This window comes from Uranotaenia lowii, chromosome 2, assembly GCF_029784155.1.
Source record: "Uranotaenia lowii strain MFRU-FL chromosome 2, ASM2978415v1, whole genome shotgun sequence".
Lineage (NCBI taxonomy): Eukaryota > Metazoa > Arthropoda > Insecta > Diptera > Culicidae > Uranotaenia > Uranotaenia lowii.
In genome coordinates this window covers 323,239,186-323,258,444 of record NC_073692.1, presented here as the reverse complement: position 1 = coordinate 323,258,444, position 19,259 = coordinate 323,239,186, and the positions used below count along the sequence as shown (strand labels likewise).

Genomic DNA, 19,259 nt, shown 5'->3' with positions numbered 1-19,259 from the left:
ATTGCTCTTCGATAACTTCGACAACGTAATAACATATTTTACTTTAATTATTGTTTTCTCCCTTCTACAGAGATGGCCGCCTACGGGTAGGAGACGAGATTGTCAACGTAAACGGGCATCATTTACGTGGCCTGCAATCTCCCAGCACGGTCCAGCGTATACTATCGACGTTTGTGAACAACACGGTAGACCTTGTCATCGCGCATGATGAGCTAACTACGTTTAGCGCCGGCGATCCACTGGCTCAACGAAGGGCGATCAAGATCGACGCCAGCGTCAAACAACAGCAATTGTACCACGGTCGCCACGAGCTTATCGAAGTCCATGGGATGGGCAATGCAAGCAATCTACTGAAACCTCCTCCGCCACAAGTGGTGGGTCTGATGCCATCAGGCAGCGCGACGACACTCGTTAACTATTCTACACCGGTTTCGAACGGCAGGATCAACAATGGGCAGCAGCAGCCGCAGCAACTTCAGCAACAACAACAGCTTCATCAACAGCAACAACACCAGCAACTAACAAAAGGAGTCTTTCCGATGAGTCCGATCTGTCCACCGGTGGATTACGTTCCGGTCTATGCGAACCGAATCTCAATATCCAACACTATCTGCGACGACGAAAAATGGCAGATGTTAAGCAAGCAGCGTAGTGAAGCACTCGGGAAGAACGGTTACTCGCATATCCTTGGATCAAAACGGGTGATCAAAGACAGTGACGACGACATTATCATCCTTCCACCACCTCCACCATCGGCTATCCAAGTTACCACCAGTGGAGGATATTCGTGTGATACTCCGGCACGGACACTTTACCGACCAATGTCACAGGGCAATCTTAGCAGCAGTCACTATGCCTCGATATCTCACTTGATCGGCGGTGACAGCCGTTCGGATCTGAAAAACCTAGACAATGCACCACCGTCTCGACCGATCACCATGGTGGAGGTCATCTCGGATACCATTCGACGAAACGTTCCTTTCGGTTCGATAAGCAGTTTCAATCGGCAAAACAACATTGACTACCGGTCGATCAAGATTAAAAAGTCCGAAGAGGTGCCGAAGATAGTACAAAGAATTCGACTGAACTCGTTCAATAACTCGTCGAATAGCATTGTGAGCGCCGGAGTAGGAAGCACTGAAACTATAGCGTCGGCAAGTCCATTGGATGCCAACCCCTTGCAGCGATCCAAAACGGAACAGAACATCAGCTCCCGAGATGATCTCGACAGCTCCACGGAAGGGGCAAAGTACGAATCGGGCGTACGAATCCTTATCAATGAAGAGGGATCCTCCTATATTGAAGGTAAATCGTTCAAAACTCCAATGAATTTCGTCGGATATTTATTTAAAATCTACCCTACAGGAATTCACAAGTGCCTCTACCTGACGGTGACGTTCTACAAGGGGGCCGGGATGAAGTCGCTCGGGTTCAGCATTGTCGGAGGCCGGGACTCTCCCAAGGGAAGCATGGGGATCTACGTGAAAACGGTGTTCCCCAGTGGGCAAGCAGCGATCGATGGAAATCTTGTGGCGGGTGAGTTTGGAATACGAAAAACGAAAACCGAATGTATTTAGAGTTGAATTGAATTGATAGGACCTGCAAGAAGCTTGTACTCGTGATGGGAGACCAAGTTCGCAATTAAGCGCTCATCGGCTTACTCGGTTTCAAGCAAAACTTTAGCATATAGAACCTTCCTCTTGTCATAATTCAAGACTAAGGACCTCTCCTCTGACGATTCGAGGTCCGGCCTTTACTTCTAACTCGAGGCTCGCTTGGTTTCCACGACTATTTTGTGCTCAGCCTCTGTTCGAGACCACTGATAAAGATCAATAACCTCTACTCAAACGACTCGAGGTCTTGGCTCCGCTTTGTTTGGCTCGAGGCCCTCTCCTCTCTGTCCGTCCGTATGGCGATCGAGAGCAACTTATCCTGAACACGCTCCTGCCACAGCACACGTCCGGGGCTTTACGAAACTACTCGGATGAATCCCGGCGAAGACGTCATCTTACACTGACTAGACTGACTCACCCGCCGACGACGTGAAGGCACTCTATCCGAAAGTATTCCGCGGGGTAAATATTCATCTCCCTACGGGTTCGACTGCGAAGAAGGTCAAGTCTTATCCCCGCTGCTTTCGTCGTAGAGAACGCGTTCTACCCGGATACTCTAAGGCATGGAGGTATCCTACACAACGTCCGCGACCTACCAGGCAGCTTGGCATACGCGGAAGGGAAAGTCTTATCTTTGTATGCTATACTGCTATGTTCGGACGCACACTACTCAGATGCTCCCCGACGAAGGAGTCACCCTACACCGGTCGCGGATTGGTGCTGGTTCCAACTCCTCGCAGGACAGTCACGATCCGGGTAAACCCATCGCTGACCGCGCGCGATGTGTTGGCATCCTCACACATCGTCCGCACGATGTTGTCGGCAGTGGTGGCAGGTCCGCAGGCGGCAAGCATGTTAGCGCTTACCCCTTCGAACCTGGGGCAGTTGAACACTACTTGCTCAGATCTCTCAACTGTGTCACCGCAAGTTGGGCAGAATGGCGAGGCCACATGTCCAAACCGGTGGTGGTACTGCATGAAGCATCAGTGACCAGTCAGGAACTGCGTCATATAGAAATCCACCTCTCCATGTCTCCGATCCATTTAAAATCCGACGTTAGAGATCAAGCGATGGGTACACCGGCCGCGATTCGAGCTTTCCCACTGGTGCTGCCAGCTGGACATCGAGGCCTCTCTGGCATGTTTCCGCACATCGAGCATGTGTCTTTGCTCGTAGCATAAGATGTCTGCCCCCTTTTTTTTGGGACCAATTCGTAAGATTCCTTCTTCGAATTTACCACCTGGGTAACCAAAAAAGAAAATGATATTTTCCTCTAGCTAGACCGCGATGGGCATGACCCCCACCACAACATCAGCAGCTACCGTGGACACTGTTCGGCATGCGATGATAACTCGCAGGTTCATCAGCCGCTGTACGCTGCAGAGTTTATGCAGATTACACTGCCTGCTCAGGACTGCCGCTCCGTACCGCAAAATGGACGAGGTCACGCTCGCCAGGACCCTCCTTCTGCTGCATCGGATCTCCGAGTTGTTCGACATGGCCTGCGAGAGTGCTGCTGCTCTTTTGCAGGTGTAGTCGGTGTAGTCAGCACCATGTCCGTCTTGTGGTGAGCCAGACGCAACCTCTTGGAGCGCTTTCGCCAACCCAGCAAACATTTAAGAGGGTATATCGCAGGAACAACAGAATTAATCAAACGAATATACCAGATGAAAAGATTGTATTAAACTTACCAAAATAGCATATAGCTATAAAAGTGGAGGTGATATATCTACAATGACAAGATTTTAACGATTCGATTTCCCCACAAAAAGCAAAATATACGATTTTAAGTAATTTGAATTAAACGAAAAAAAAATTTTTTCTCGACCGAGATTTGAACTCCAGCCTCCGAGTTGTCTGTCTGGTATCTTACCACGATGCCAACTCATCAGTTGAAATGATTCGCGCTATAGCTCTATATGTAAGATTTTCTGTTCACGAACCGGTCAAAGGAAGAAAGAAGGAAGGATCGCCCATTTATCGTAAATCAGTTCACTCAAACCGTAAATGTCGAATTATCGTATTCCCAACTATTTGGAGACATATTTACGAATTGACTAAACTGCTATCCGATTCAACTTTTTTTGGGCAAAGCTTGTCGTAAATGAATGATAGAAAATCACTCAATACCAACTTGTTTACGATGGTTATTGAAAATGTCTAAATATTCGATTTGGATTATCATTTCTATTACGATTTCATGTTAGCTGGGAACTTTCTACTTTTCTAGTTGGACCTCTTCAGCTGATGGGCCCGATGCAAGGAGAATCACGTCGTCGGCGAATCCCACAAGTCTCACTCCCGTGGGGAGATGCAGTCTCAGCAGTTCGTCGTAAACGATGTTCCACAATACCGGGGCAAGTATCGTTCCTTGTGGAACCCTTGCCGAGACACTCACTATTTCCAGTCCCTCACTAGTCATATACTGTAGTTGGCGATTACGGAACTAACACTCCACCATCCTACAGATATATGCCGGAATCCTCATACGAATGAGCGACGACGCAATCGATGCCCAACTGACGCTGTTGAAGACGTTCTTCACGTCAAGGGTGACCACTGCGCAAAACCGGTCTCCTCTCCTCTTCTTCAGTCTAGCTTCGTCAGCCCCTTAGATGACACGTCGAATGGCATCAATCGTACTGCGGCCTTTCCGAAAACCGAACTGTTTATCGGATAGGCCGATATCTTCCTCTAGCAAGACCGAGATGAGCATGACCCCCGCCACAACAACAGCAGTTACCGAGGACACTGTTCGGTTGGCGCTGGTAAATTGCGGGTTCATCAGCCGCTGCACCCTGCAGAGTTTCTGCAGATAACACCTTCTCCGATGGTGCTCCGTTCGACATGGCCCGCAAGAGGGCTGCTGTCGCCATCATCGTCGACGTGGGCCGTAAAACTCAGCCGGTCGCCGATCATCACCCCCAGGTACTTGATCTGATTGTGCTGAAATCAGGTTGGAGATCAGCACCATCTCGGTCTTGTGGTGAGCCAGACGCAAGCTCTTAGAGCGCTTTCGCCAACTCCACCTTCTCAATCGCTACTGTGGCGAGTAGCTGGACCTCTTAGTTGATGGGCCCGATGCCAGGAGAACCACGTCTTTGGAGAATCCCACAAGTCTCACTCCCGTGGGGAGACGCAGTCTCAGCAGTTCGTCGTAGACGATGTTCCACTATACCGGGCCAAGTATCGATCCTTGTGGAGTTCCTACCGTGACACTCACTGTTTCCAGTCCCAGAGCAGTGGGTCGTATACTGTAGTTGACGATTACGGAAGTATCACTCCACCATCCTACAGATATATGCCGGAATCCTCATGTTGATGAGCGACGACGCAATCGCTGCCCAACTGACGCTGTTGAAGGCGTTGTTCACATCGAGGGGGACCACTGCGCAAAACCGGTCCCCTCTCCTCTTCTTCAGCCTGGCTTCGTCCGCCCCTTCGATGACTAGTCGAATGGCGTCCACCGTGCTGCGGCCTTTCCGAAAACCAAATTGTTTCGTTAGCACCTTTCCAGCAGTATCCAGGAGACATATTGGGCGATAAGCTGATGGGTTACCTTTTGGATTACCCAGACATCATCCACATACTGATGCAAGTCTTCAATGCAATGTTTGGGATGCCATCTGGACTCGGAGCTTTGTTCAACTGGAGGAACTTAGCAATGTCAGGTATCCTAGTCATATGGGACCCCCGGCTATGTAACTTCCTCGTGCTGTGGGAACAGCTCGTAGACTATTTCGCGCAGTTTGTTCGGTCACGTTTCCTGCGGCACACCCCGCGTCACGTCTTGGCCATGACACTTCTATAAGCGTCACCCCAGGTGTTGTCGTTGGCGTCCTCGCAGAATTGCCTGAAACATGCCTTTTTGCTCGCCTTGGTTGGCCGCCCCTGCAGAGGGAAGACCTCGCACTTCCGTAGGGCAATCTTCGCTCCTCTCTTGCTGACGGGGTCCTCGCTCTCTGCATATATCGCCTAGCCCGAAGGCAACTAGTGCACAAGTCAGCGATTTCCGTCGCCCACGGGTTGAAAACGCTGACCTGCATGTACCTTAGACTGCCCCAAATTTGTATGAGAAATTTCAAGTTTGTGAAATGTTATGCGCTGCAGGCTTAAATTGATCCTAGGCCTAGTACAAGGTCTCATGCCAAATTCGTATCGGATCACGGGAAGGGGTCGCTCAACGAGCCTTAAGTTTGTATGGGATTTTGAGACATTTTGTTCGGGAGGAACATGGAAATCCAGCTTTTCATGAATAACTTTGGTCTTTTTCTTCTGATTTCTTTTGAAAACGGTTTTTCTTAAAGCCTAAACTATGAAAAATATTTCATCCGAAGACTGCATTTAGACCTTAGAAGTAAAAAAATGTAGAACATGTTGGAGGTTTAAAGGTTGAATTAATCTCTAGTAGAGATGTACCGAATAGTGGTATTCGGCGAACGGCCGAATACCGAATATTGACCTTTTCAACTATTCGGCCGAATATTCGGTCGAATAATCTGTTGAGTTTTCAATAGGAATACTTCTATTTCTACTGCTATTTCTAATAAAAATCTTCTATTTCTACCCTCTTAATGCCCCTCATGTTTTAAAATCGATTATTTCCAACCAGATGTATCAGATCTTTTTTAAAGTAGAGGTCTTTTGATTTTCAAAATGTCATCATTAGCTGAAAGGACATCAGATGACTTGTCGCTTCTAGGACGTTTATCACAAAAGAGATTGGATTCCAGTGAAATTTGGGACAAAACATGTCAAAATCGGTGTTGAGCTATTTGAAATTGCTTTTTTCAAGTCGAATTAGATGAATGTCTAATTTTTGGTTGATGTCATCAAAAGAGTTGCCAAAAAGAACGATGATCTTTAACCTTAAGCATACAATACTTTCTACGACACGTATCCACACGGCCTAGTCTGAACGATTTTTTTGAAAAACTTGTAAAAAAAGGGGACCTTAGAATAGAAACTAGGCATTATTCTTAAACATTCAAGAGGAAAAAGAAATACAATTACTTTAAATTTAAAGTTCTTATCGAATTACAACAGTAGTGTTCAAATCGTATCCTACGAATCAATTTGCTCTAAAAATCGTTTTGTAACAGAAAATTTACAAAAATTTCAAAGAGCAATTTGATTTTTTAAATTTTATTTAGGAAACAAATCTGAAAAAAACCGTCTAAAATCCGGAAAGTTTAAAAAAATATGTGGTCATTCCGGTCAGATTCAACTTTTCTCGAATGCTTTATTTGGTTTAAGGGCAAGCCTGGATATATCAAGAAAATATGGAATAAACGATAACCAAAGTATAAAGCTATCTACAGTGAAAAATTCACGGATTTATCTAAAATGTTTAACTCAAACCATAAGTTTTTGATGATTTTGAAGGTTTTTCAACAAAACCTTTGGATATTTAATAAATTATCCAACATCAGTTGAAAAATTTAAGAAGTGTGTTTTTGTATAAATTTCAAATAATAAATATTCGGCCTATTCGGCCGAATACTTAGCTCAACTATTCGGTGAGCCGAATATTCGGCTTAACGGTTTTTTGGCGGTATTCGGCGCCGAATATTCGGCCAACCGAATATTCTGTACATCTCTAATCTCTAGGTACGGTACGTAGATTTCCTAAGACAATAAAATGGCAAATAATTCATTTCGAAAAATGCCGCACTAGCCAAACCAGTTAAAATTATTATTACTAATCAACCAATTAAAAGTATCAAAAGGTTATATAGTTTCAAGAAAAAAAATTGATGAATTGATGATTGATGACAATTTTAAACTAGATAATCTTTCTTTGAAATCGAGTCCTTCACTTGTATAAAAAAAAATCGTCTTTTAACAATGAATACACCCCAATTTCAAATCCATTTGTATGCATTTTTGTTCCAGGTGATGAAATAATTTCCATCAATGACGCAGCCGTGCAAGGAATGAGCCACGCAGAAACCATTGGGTTGTTCAAAAACATCAAAGAAGGTCCAGTCGTGCTGAAGGTGGCACGACGAAAGTAAAACCCTTTACACTTTACGCTCAGATCCAAGTGTTTACCTAAACATTCCTTTTTTTCAGATATCAACGCGCCAAATCGGTTGAAAACTTGCCAAATTAGAGCCACTCCTAATGCACTTGACTCGGATATCGCTGTTCTACCAAATTTCCACTGTGACGTCTTCCTTATGTGTATGTTAGAATTGTATTCCGTACTCTTAGAGAGATGAATAGTTGTAAGCTTCCCCGAGCAACCACCGCGCATCTGCAATAGGACACTATTTATGTGAATCGATGTATTTTTGTGTAGGATTTATTGTGTCCCGGCACCTAATTCTAGTCACTTTTCGTACTACATTCGGTTACTTATTCAAAGTATTACGGGCGTTACTTATTCTTCGTGTAATCATTAACTTACTGTTTATCTTTACATCGGTCAAACGCAGCTATTGAAAGGTTTCAAGTGATTAAAGAAAAAAAAAACTTAATCTTAAGCAATCGTGACGAATCTCACTGAACGGAAGTTAATCAGATTCCTAACAAAGGCACATTTCACACAATCAATCTAGCAAATCAAAGATTATTTTTTTCTACGCAAGGTTGTACAAACTTTATTAGAGCATAAGAAATTCAACATGGGAAAATGAAAGACAAAACAAAAATAAAGATTTCAGTCACTCGAGAGAGGATCGTTTGATGTTTATGGTGTGTCGTTTTTAGTTCGATGACAGTATATCATTATCGGGGCTTTTTGGTGGAACCTGCCTGGAATGGTTAATGGCAAACAGGCGCGCGCAAAAGCCTCATTATCCATTCAGGTGAAGAGGCGCGATTCCCCACTGAACACCTGTGGTTGTAGAAGCTTTCGTGACAGGGCAGCGATGGTATTGAATCACTCCGAAGTTGAGCCGCTATTGCTGCTGCTGTTGGGCTCCTTAGCGAGTTCATTCTTATTCGCGTCATCGTCACCGGAGTTCTCTTTGATGCTGACCTGAATTCGACGTTTTTTGGCATAATGCTCGATGCGGCTCTCGAGGCTTTCTGTTGATGAGAAAATATCGGTTCAACTTTTTGCTTAAACATAATTATGTGAGGAAATTTTCAATTTTTAAAAGCTAGGTATCATAACAGTTTATAACTCGTCTTAGATCAAATAGAATATCTAAATCGTATCGTTGAAACTAACGAAAAGTTGTATTTTGTATCAGCAAAATCGCTCTGAACTATTTCTTACGAAAAAAAAAAAATAAATAGAAACTTATAAACCGATAGGTAATTGGAAGAAAATTTTAGTTTTTTTTAAAACTAGTCTGATGTAAAGTAGGGTTCTCTTTAGTTTCTTCACACAGTGAATTTGAGCGGAACGATAGTCGACATGTGATTTTGAATCATCTTTTTAAAATGCTTCTAAATCATTCGTAAAGTATAGATTTTTTTTAAAATCTGCCTGTGTCTATAAGGCTGGAACAAATATCAATTTCTTCTTTTGTTACTCCACTCTTACAAATTTATCTACTTAAAATGCTTTTACTCATTTGTAACGTATATATATATATTTTTTAATCTTTATCCTTCTATTATTCGTATTCGCTTATGCTTATGCTTATGATACGTACACAGCCAGATCTTGTCAGCATCCCGGTGAACAGTAAAAATTCATTTACTATTCATCTTATCAAGGCCAGGCCCACTGTGCAGTATTGAACGCAGAGACGACTATCCTTCTATTATTCGTATTCGTAAATAATCTTCCAATAAGTAAGAATAATTCTTTTTTTTAAAGGAATTTAAAACCAAGCTGTTATTCTTCCCAAACTCCAAGAATAATTCTGAATGATTAAAACGATATAGACTACAACAATAAAAAAAAAGTTGAGTATATTTCTATAAATATGTACTACTATGAGTAAAACTTATGTATGTATGTATGTATGTATGGTTCCCCCATCGGTAGCAAGGTCCTGCCTATGTCTGTGTGGCTTGGCCTTCGAATTAAATTCTAGGGCTTCCACGGCCGATGGTTCGTCGAAGGAAGGCATCCAACCCTCAGAAACGTACAATGGTTGGCAACCCACTCCGCTTGCAATAGTTTCTTCAGGTTATCCCCAGATGCATTCCTTCTAAAAAATCCCTACCCCAAACGATAGAATATGGCCGTAAGGAAAATTACTCACAAAGTCTGATTAATATGATTATATGAATGAATTATAAAAATTTGAATGGTGTTTTGTTTTAAAAGGATACGTATCTGAAAGGATAAAAGTTAATATGCATGTATGTATAACTAAACCAGTATGTATACAAGTTTATTCAGAGCTTTGGAACTATGAAAAGAAATAAATAATCATTTGAACATGATATCAGAAATAGACAGCAACTAATACTTATCCAATTCGATTAGATGTTCTCTGACTGGAAATAATCAAGAAAAACATAGGTTGAATTATCACCCATAGTCAAAACACAAAAGTCAATTAGTCAATTCGAATACTTATTTTTGTCAAATTTTGAATAAAATAAAGAACTTAAAATAATAATTTAAATGATTTGTAATTGTGATTGCACAAATCAATGCTAATTTTGTCTAGTGAAATAAACTTGATAACATTGTTAGTCGATCGATTATCGTGTTAACTGGCACCGCTGAAACAAATTGTCGCGTTGCTAGTTCTGCTACTCGCCTATGAGTAAAACTTATGTGGTCAAATATTCCAAAAGTTAAGTACTTACCACACTTTTGTCGATCCATTAAAGGTTGATATTCTTTAGACTGTACTCCTTGTAGCAGTATGCTGTGCTGAGAAAGTATTTTGCTTTTGTCAGCAAACTTCTGAGCAAAAGTTTCCTCGAGAGAACGTAGCATCTCACGACACATCGAAGATCTACATTAAAGGATAATTTAAAGAATTTTTTTCTAGAATTCAGAACCCACAACCCATATAAAACATACTTAATCATATTGGAAGCCCACAATCCTTGAAGCTCAGATATGGTTCTAGACAGGCTTTCCTCCTCGTGGACCCACTCACGTAATTCAGATTCCATCCCATCATCGTCATCAAAATCCGGCACCGGCCCATTTTTATCGAACAAAACGGGGTCAAACGTACCTTTGTTTCTAAATTGGCACTCATACAGGTTCAATGGAATGTCGTTCGCCAAGCTGTACTGAGGCTTTCGTGGATTCTTCTCCACATCTAGCAGTTCTTTAATCACAGTGGGATCTTCCTTACCTTGGCCAATCAAAATCAGGATAGCCATAATGCAACGCACCTGATGCCACAGAAAAGCTTTTCCCCGCAATTCAAAGTAAAGCATGTCGTAGCTTGAATCCGCCCCATCTTGTAACGACTCCCGCACAAATGCATAGTGAATGTTTCGTCGAAACGTTACCACCCCATTTCCTACGTCCATTTTACACAAATTTCGGAAGTCGTGGGATCCAACAAGATAGCTGCACGCCTCCGACATAGCTTTAGCGTTCAAATTCCCCCTTGGAAAAAAGTACCGATACGTACGAGCTTTACAATCGAACCGAGCGCTATAATTGGGATTGACCATTGGCATCCACGCTACGCAGCGAATATCCTGAGGAAGAACCCGGTTCAATAGTTGACAATAGTCAAGCTCCTCAGCCAGTGCTTCTGGATCCAGCTGTCGTTCCGGTGCCAGCTTGGAACGGACATCGAGACTAACTACCTGGTGGAACGCACTGACACCTTTGTCGGTTCGGCCGCAACGGTGGTAGTTGGAAGTTTCGCGTGATTCGATAAGGCACACTCGGGTTAAGGCGTTGAAGAGGTGGTGTTCTGTTGAGGAAATTTCAAAAGATTAGTAAAATTTGCAGTGATTACAAGTTCCTTAAAAGAATCAAGTAATACTTTATTGCATAAGGAAATACATTAATCGCATATTTACAAAAATAATTTTCAAATATTTTTTTTCATAAATGTTTTTCAACTTTGACGGAGTAACAACTTTCACAAATTGATTTTATGCAATCCAGGGTTGAAAAGTTAACAATGTTAACTTAACATTTCGTCTTTGAAAACAGTGCCGAAAACTGAAAAGTGCTTCTTTCCAGCATTGAATTCAGTGTCGAAAAGTACATTTTACGACCTACTTGATCATAAATTTTCTGTCTTTGGCATGGTCGTCTACATGTTGTCATTTGTTGACATGCGCTTCTTGTTAGTTAGTTTCAAAATATTTCCAGGGAATTTTTCAAATTGGCATAAAATTGTGTACGCAACTCGTAGCAACATTAGAATTTTTTTCAACACTCGACGTTATTATCTAACTAGACAATCCTCGTTGGATAAATTGAAAGCTCGAGCTGAAAAAATCCACTTGATGCATAAATGGCTATTTTGGCACTTACATCGTTTTGGTTCTGAAGATCTCATTTTATAATAAAAATCAGAGTAAAGACATCATTGCAAGAACAATTTTGAATAAATATTAAAGTTTGATGATTATGATAGTGAAACATTGTGTCAGTTGCTGCTGTTCAGGTAAATTAACCATAAAATCCTACTCACCGATGGTACAGGCTGAATCTTCCTGAGAAGCGTATCCTTGATAGTCCCATCCTAGATAGTAAAATCTCAGCAAAATATGTCGCTTATGACACCTACAAAAGAAAATTTATCCAATTTGTTCCATTTATCAGTTTGAATAACATTACTCACTTGCTGAAGTCAAATTTACGTTGCTTTTTCGAATCCGATTTTCCGGATTCATTCGACTTGGAACCAGTGACCTTTTGGATGATATTTTTCAGTTGGAAGTTTTGTGATTCCAACTGAATAATTCGTTCGATCAGTCGCTGAAAGTTGTGGTGGGTTAAATTTAAGCTAATAAAATCGTTTTTTCAAAAGTTGATTTAATGGCTACAAACCTCCTTCGATAGCTCCTCCAATTCCGCCTTGGTGTGCCGCTTCGTTTGTCGAACTACTTGAACTGAAATATCCATGTTGAGAGTATCATTTGATCGTAAAATTCTCAAAACTAATTTAAAATCTACAAAAACAGAATCACTCGTGTTTTTGTTTACTGGAGGAGACATGCACCGGCAAAAGAAAAACAAAACACCGAGTGTTTACATTTATATAAGACACAAACCTCCACGTGCAGCCCTACTATGAATAAAGGTGATTCATGGCACTATGAATATTATAGCATAACCAAAGGCGTTTTTATTATCACCCGTTATCCAACATTTTCGTTGCAACTTTGAATTTGTATCGAACTTTTCTAAAAAATACACAATAAGGGGAACTACTAAAACATAAACAAACAAAACTGTAAGGGAGAGTGGGGATACTTGATCCCTTTTTCTTATTTTCACCATATCTTTTTGGAAAAATTTTGCAACTCGCTTTTTTTTACATTTTCTGACAGCGTGTAACTTCAAGTTTATATGCTCCTAAAATTAGGACGGTACTTGAACCCGTAGATGAACTAGAAGCATTTTCGTGGGAGTAAAAAAATTGCGATATTTTTGAAGTTAGGGGAGACTTGATCCTTTATTCAGGAAGCCCTAATCCGTGGAAAAAATCAAACCAAACCCCAAGATAGAATGTTAATTGACTATTTTGGTCATGTTTGTTCTAATTTCACAATCTATAGTTGTCAGAAAAAAAAATCTATGGGAGATGGGCGCGCTCGCAATCTTGGTATACGATTTCTCGTGTGTTAAACAGAGAAAGCAATAGTCTTTACTCCATTTTCACTCCGATTGGCTGTCATTCTTATGGAAAATTGTGTAAGAGTAAAGAGCATGCTTTATTAATAAAGCATGCTCTTTACTCTTACACAATTTTCCATAAGAATGACAGCCAATCGGAGTGAAAATGGAGTAAAGACTATTGCTTTCTCTGTTTAACACACGAGAAATCGTATACCAAGATTGCGAGCGCGCCCATCTCCCATAGATTTTTTTTTCTGACAACTATAGATTGTGAAATTAGAACAAACATGACCAAAATAGTCAATTAACATTCTATCTTGAGGTTTGGTTTGATTTTTTCCACGGATTAGGGCTTCCTGAATAAAGGATCAAGTCTCCCCTAACTTCAAAAATATCGCAATTTTTTTACTCCCACGAAAATGCTTCTAGTTCATCTACGGGTTCAAGTACCGAATTCTTTTTAGCAGGCCCAAGCCCAATAGCTTATTCTCAACCCTTATGACATTGCATATTTACGGGCGCAATTTTTTTTATAAATAAGAGAAAATAAATTATTTTAACACTTTTTGCCTTTCTAACAGAAAGGTTTGGTTATCGGTCGATTTGAGAGATCATTAATTATGGGTCTTAGACATACCTTTATAGGTACCTATCGACTCAGCTCGACGAGTTCTGTTGATGTCCGTGGATTTGTATGTGCCATTTTAAAAATGTCTAGAACGTTTTTGCGAAACTGGGCTGCACAATTAAAATGATTTTAGTCTCAAAAGAATGCATTTTTTTTTCTACACAACCCTTTCAAAAACGGGAAAAAAACAAAATAGTTGAAACCGTTTTCTTTACCAAATACATATCATACTTATTATGGCATAAAAAAAAGTTGCTAGTGGCGCCTCGAAGCAGCAGCACCAGCAATCATTTATAAATTGAAGATAATCAAAATAAAAAAATAATATTTTTATTAACTCGAGAATTGAACCAAAACCCTTCAGATCCCAAGTTGCAAGCGCTATCCAATAAACCATCGGCACGCTTGATTGAAAGCGGCTCAAACTCAAATAGGTAAAAGGCATTACTAAGACGCACCGTGGTCTGGGCAGTTTCTCAGTCTGCTGGGGCAAATACGGCAACAGTGTTTATATCTTACACTTCTTGCTTTTCAATGCAGCAAATGGCGGATGGGCGTTTCCTTCAGAGTCCGCCATGCCTATAGACATTATAATTTCATTTATGAAATTATAGTGTCTAAAGCCATGCCGGGTGTCAACAAAATGCAGAGCCGTACAGGAAACTGCGTTGGGGGGGAATTTATATGAAGATCTTATGACCCTCGTTTTTTTTACTCGTGTTGAAGAATGAATTTATGTTTTTTTTTTTCATTTCTACATACTCATACATAATTTAGATTCAATTTCAGATGCAGAATTCAGATTCAGTTTTCAAATTCAGGATACAGGTTTAGGAATCAGAATTCAGGATTCAAAATTCAGAATTCAAAATTCAGATTCAGAACTCATATTCAGATTCAGAATTTAGATTCAGAATTCAGATTCAGAATTCAGATTAAGAATTCAGATTCAGAATTCAGATTCAGAATTCAGATTCAGAATTCAGATTCAGAATTCAGATTCAGAATTCAGATTCAGAATTCAGATTCAGAATTCAGATTCAGAATTCAGATTCAGAATTCAGATTCAGAATTCAGATTCAGAATTCAGATTCAGAATTCAGATTCAGAATTCAGATTCAGAATTCAGATTCAGAATTCAGATTCAGAATTCAGATTCAGAATTCAGATTCAGAATTCAGATTCAGAATTCAGATTCAGAATTCAGATTCAGAATTCAGATTCAGAATTCAGATTCAGAATTCAGATTCAGAATTCAGATTCAGAATTCAGATTCAGAATTCAGATTCAGAATTCAGATTCAGAATTCAGATTCAGAATTCAGATTCAGAATTCAGATTCAGAATTCAGATTCAGAATTCAGATTCAGAATTCAGATTCAGAATTCAGATTCAGAATTCAGATTCAGATTCAGAATTCAGATTCAGAATTCAGATTCAGAATTCAGATTCAGAATTCAGATTCAGAATTCAGATTCAGAATTCAGATTCAGAATTCAGATTCAGAATTCAGATTCAGAATTCAGATTCAGAATTCAGATTCAGAATTCAGATTCAGAATTCAGATTCAGAATTCAGATTCAGAATTCAGATTCAGAATTCAGATTCAGAATTCAGATTCAGAATTCAGAATCAGAATTCAGATTCAGAATTCAGATTCAGAATTCAGATTCAGAATTCAGAATCAGAATTCAGATTCAGAATTCAGATTCAGAATTTTTGTAAATTTATTTTCGGCATATCGGTGAAAAATTTAGATTCATGGAGAAAGAATATCAGAATTAAAAATTGATGAAGCTGGATGTTGCGAGGTAAAGTATGGTGTACGTTAATAAATTTTCCTTGCAAAAATGTTCTTTCGCTCTTTTCATCATCCGTAAAATTTCTCCTCACTTTATCAATTTTCAATTCTGGAATTGTTTCTCCAAGAATACCAATTTGCACAGTTTTTGATAAATTTGCGATGACTTAAAGATCATTACGCATGAAAACACGATTTTGTTTTGTGAAAACTTTTTTTCACAATTTTTCTGAAATTAAGTTTGCTGCATACTTTTAGGGGTAAAACCATACTATTAAAAGTTGTAAAATCCGAAATCATAAAAAAAAATTTGGATGAAAGAAATTTCAATGTTGAAAACCGTGTGATGCAAAACAATCAAAATGAGATTTACAAGATTAAGAATTCAGATTCAGAATTCAGATTCAGAATTCAGATTCAGAATTCAGATTCAGAATTCAGATTCAGAATTCAGATTCAGAATTCAGATTCAGAATTCAGATTCAGAATTCAGATTCAGAATTCAGATTCAGAATTCAGATTCAGAATTCAGATTCAGAATTCAGATTCAGAATTCAGATTCAGAATTCAGATCCAGAATTCAGATTCAGAATTCATATTCAGAATTCAGATTCAGAATTCAGATTCAGAATTCCGATTCAGAATTCAGATTCAGAATTCAGATTCAGAATTCAGATTCAGAATTCAGATTCAGAATTCAGATTCAGAATTCAGATTCAGAATTCAGATTCAGAATTCAGATTCAGAATTCAGATTCAGAATTCAGATTCAGAATTTAGATTCAGAATTCAGATTCAGAATTCAGATTCAGAATTCAGATTCAGAATTCAGATTCAGAATTCAGATTCAGAATTCAGATTCAGAATTAAGATTCAGAATTCAGATTCAGAATTCAGAATTCAGATTCAGAATTCAGATTCAGAATTCAGATTCAGAACTCAGATTCAGAATTCAGATTCAGAATTCAGATTCAGAATTCAGATTCAGAATTCAGATTCAGAATTCAGATTCAGAATACAGATTTAGAATTCAAATTCAGAGTTCAGATTCAGAATTCAGATTGAGAATTCAGATTTAGAATTCTGATTAAGAATTTGGATTAAAGATCAACCTGGAATTTGAAATTGGAACTTATATTCAAATATTAGACTAAGTGTTGTAACTCAAAATTCAAACTTTAGAATCAGAATAAGATTTCAGATTTAGTTTACAGAATGAGATTAATCATTTAATAGTCATATTACTTTCCCCTCCTTTTGTGGGAATTTTTCCTCTATGCATGGTTGAGCTCTAAAAAAGGTATCATGCTAGGGCACGCGTCACGGCTATCCATCAATATTGTAGTTGGTTTTACTTATTCAGTAAAAAAAAAGCATAAAAAAACAGTAAGATTCGAACCGTGACCAGCAACGTGAAAGTTCTGGTTGCTACCACGGCACCATTTCAGCGTGTTATAAATCTTGGAAATTCTACTGTTTAAATACCATTCTTTCCATACATAAAATGAGCTCCTTACATACCAGTTCGCTTTTCCCCAAAAAAACGTATCAGGCATCATTTTTTTTATATTGAGATTGGAATTTTTCGTGTTTGAATATCTGAAATCATACTTATATGATTCAGAGGGAAGGAATCTATCATGTATATTCTATATTATTTTATATATTTCCAAATATAATTTAAACTCTGTTAGAAAGGCTCCAATCCACTGTTAAGTGTATTAAATCGGGTTTTTTCAGATAATTGATGGATGAGTATTAGCTATTGGATAAATATTAGTAATCTCGTAATCAGCAATGACCACGATCCATTGAGAAGAAGAATATACCGGGATCATTTGTACCCATATATTAGGGATCAATTGCACCCAATATCAACGTTTTAGAAAACTTTTTCTGAAAAAAAGTTGAAAGATTGATGTTTTTGTTATTATATTGTCATGTTAGGAACATTTTAAAATGATGAAAAAAGATCTTCAAGTCACATTTTGTGACTGTTCTATCTGACATTTTTAATTTTTGTTTGAACGTAGTATTTATCCTAATAGTCTCAAAATAGCAAAATTGTCGATTTTGGTTGATATTTTTCGGTGAAAATTAAGTCAAATCCAAACAACTTCTTTACGTTTCGGCTTACTGTTTTGTTTCGGCCATCTTCAGAAAAACTGTATTTCAAAAATATAATATGATACAAAAAATGTTTTGTTAGAATAATCACACAACTTTCCGTCACTTTTAACTACACTAGAAGCACTTACAATTGTTTCGCCGTGTGCTTTCCTAACGGCACGGCGAAACACGGCGAAACAATTGTAAGTGCTTCTAGTGTAGTTAAAAGTGACGGAAAATTGTGTGATTATTCTAACAAAACATTTTTTGTATTATATTATATTTTAGAAATACAGTTTTTCTGAAGATGGCCGAAACAAAACAGTAAGCCGAAACGTAAAGAAGTTGTTTGGATTTGACTTAATTTTCACCGAAAAATATCAACCAAAATCGACAATAACAATTAGCGGTGATCGAAAATCGTCCCCATCAAAATAGCAAAAGTAACACCCATTTTTAAATCCGGAAATCCTTCATTTTGCAATAATTATCGTTCTATTTCAATATTATTAGTAGTTAAAAAAATATTAGCAAAAAGATTACAATCCTTCTTAAACAGCAACAATTTTTTTCTATTCCATGCAATATGGCTTTAGAGAAAAATCTTCCACAAATAATGCAGATATTGAGCTTATAATAACATCCAATCGAACCTCGATAAAAAAAGAAGACGTTCTTGGCCTATTTTTGGATTTATCCAAAGCGTTTACACGGTTGACAGGAACATCCTTCTTGAAAAATTTAATTTTGCTGGAGTACGTGGAGCTCCTTTAGCCTTCAGCTCAATTTTCAACATCATAAAATTTTCGATTTTTCACTTTAATCAATTTTTAAACGCTTTTTTACTTTAATTTGTTCACTAGAGGCGAACAAAGCACTATCAATGAAGGCATAATGAGCATTTTCTGCCGGGAAATCTAGCAGCGAATTCAACTCGATGAAGTCAACTGAATAATAGAGCTACAGCTTAACTTGTTTCGTCTGTCGATTTGGCCTATTGGTAAGGTGTCGGAGAGGTAATCAGTAGACTCAAGATCGATTCCTGTTCGAGGAGATTTTTTTTTTGCACATACCATTCATGATTGGTTTTTTTTTATTGATACATAATACGGCTAATAGCATCAAAGCATCATCCGTCAAACAAAACACCAGAAACATAATGTATGAGCATGTGTTAATTCTTTGAATTCTACAAACAGACCTAGATTATTTTGTTATTGCTTTGTTTGATGAATCTACGCCTCACCGTTTAGTGCAATCATGATCATGAATGGTAAATGAAAGAAAAAATCACCTCCACCAGGAATCGAACTCGAGCCTACTGATTACCACTCCGACATCTAACCAATAGGCCAAATCGTCAGACGATAAAATTTAAACTGTAGCTCTATTACTTAGTTGACTTCATCGAGTCGAATTCGCTG

At 38.9% G+C, this 19,259-nt stretch overlaps 2 protein-coding genes across 4 annotated transcripts in view; one reads left to right on the top strand and one right to left on the bottom strand.

Moving 5' to 3' along the window:
- Positions 1-8,310, top strand: part of LOC129749844 (uncharacterized) — a 324,747-nt gene extending 316,437 nt beyond the window's left edge. The window contains exons 8-11 of the mRNA XM_055744937.1: positions 71-1,305; positions 1,366-1,536; positions 7,509-7,626; positions 7,689-8,310. Of these exons, the coding sequence (XP_055600912.1) occupies positions 71-1,305; positions 1,366-1,536; positions 7,509-7,626; positions 7,689-7,728 (1,564 nt within the window). The 3' untranslated portion in view covers positions 7,729-8,310. The remainder of the gene's footprint in view (positions 1-70; positions 1,306-1,365; positions 1,537-7,508; positions 7,627-7,688) is intronic.
- On the bottom strand, positions 8,176-12,670 carry LOC129749845 (tRNA pseudouridine(38/39) synthase). Of its 3 annotated transcripts, XR_008738186.1 has the most exons (7): positions 12,508-12,670; positions 12,299-12,435; positions 12,149-12,240; positions 10,558-11,416; positions 10,338-10,489; positions 9,224-10,019; positions 8,516-8,648 (listed from the first exon to the last, which is right to left on the bottom strand). XR_008738186.1 is itself a non-coding variant. In XM_055744938.1 (6 exons), exons 1-6 carry the CDS (start codon positions 12,580-12,582, stop codon positions 8,500-8,502), a joined length of 1,464 nt encoding a protein of 487 aa, XP_055600913.1. In that variant the 5' UTR covers positions 12,583-12,670; the 3' UTR covers positions 8,176-8,499. The 3 variants fall into 3 exon arrangements, 2 of the variants coding, with proteins under 2 accessions (XP_055600913.1, XP_055600914.1); XM_055744938.1 differs by lacking the exon at positions 9,224-10,019 and having other exon boundaries at positions 8,176-8,648; XM_055744939.1 differs by having other exon boundaries at positions 8,510-10,019.
- Between the last annotated feature and the right edge of the window lie 6,589 nt (positions 12,671-19,259).

Bases quoted from the DNA above. Each gene is read 5' to 3' on its own strand.
- LOC129749845 (XM_055744938.1), bottom strand. From the start codon at position 12,582: ATGGATATTTCAGTTCAAGTAGTTCGACAAACGAAGCGGCACACCAAG. The intron at 12,436-12,507 runs GTTTGTAGCCAT...CACAACTTTCAG, and splicing joins TGGAGGAGCTATCGAAGGAG to CGACTGATCGAACGAATTAT. The intron at 10,490-10,557 runs GTATGTTTTATA...CCTTTAATGTAG, and splicing joins TGGGCTTCCAATATGATTAA to ATCTTCGATGTGTCGTGAGA.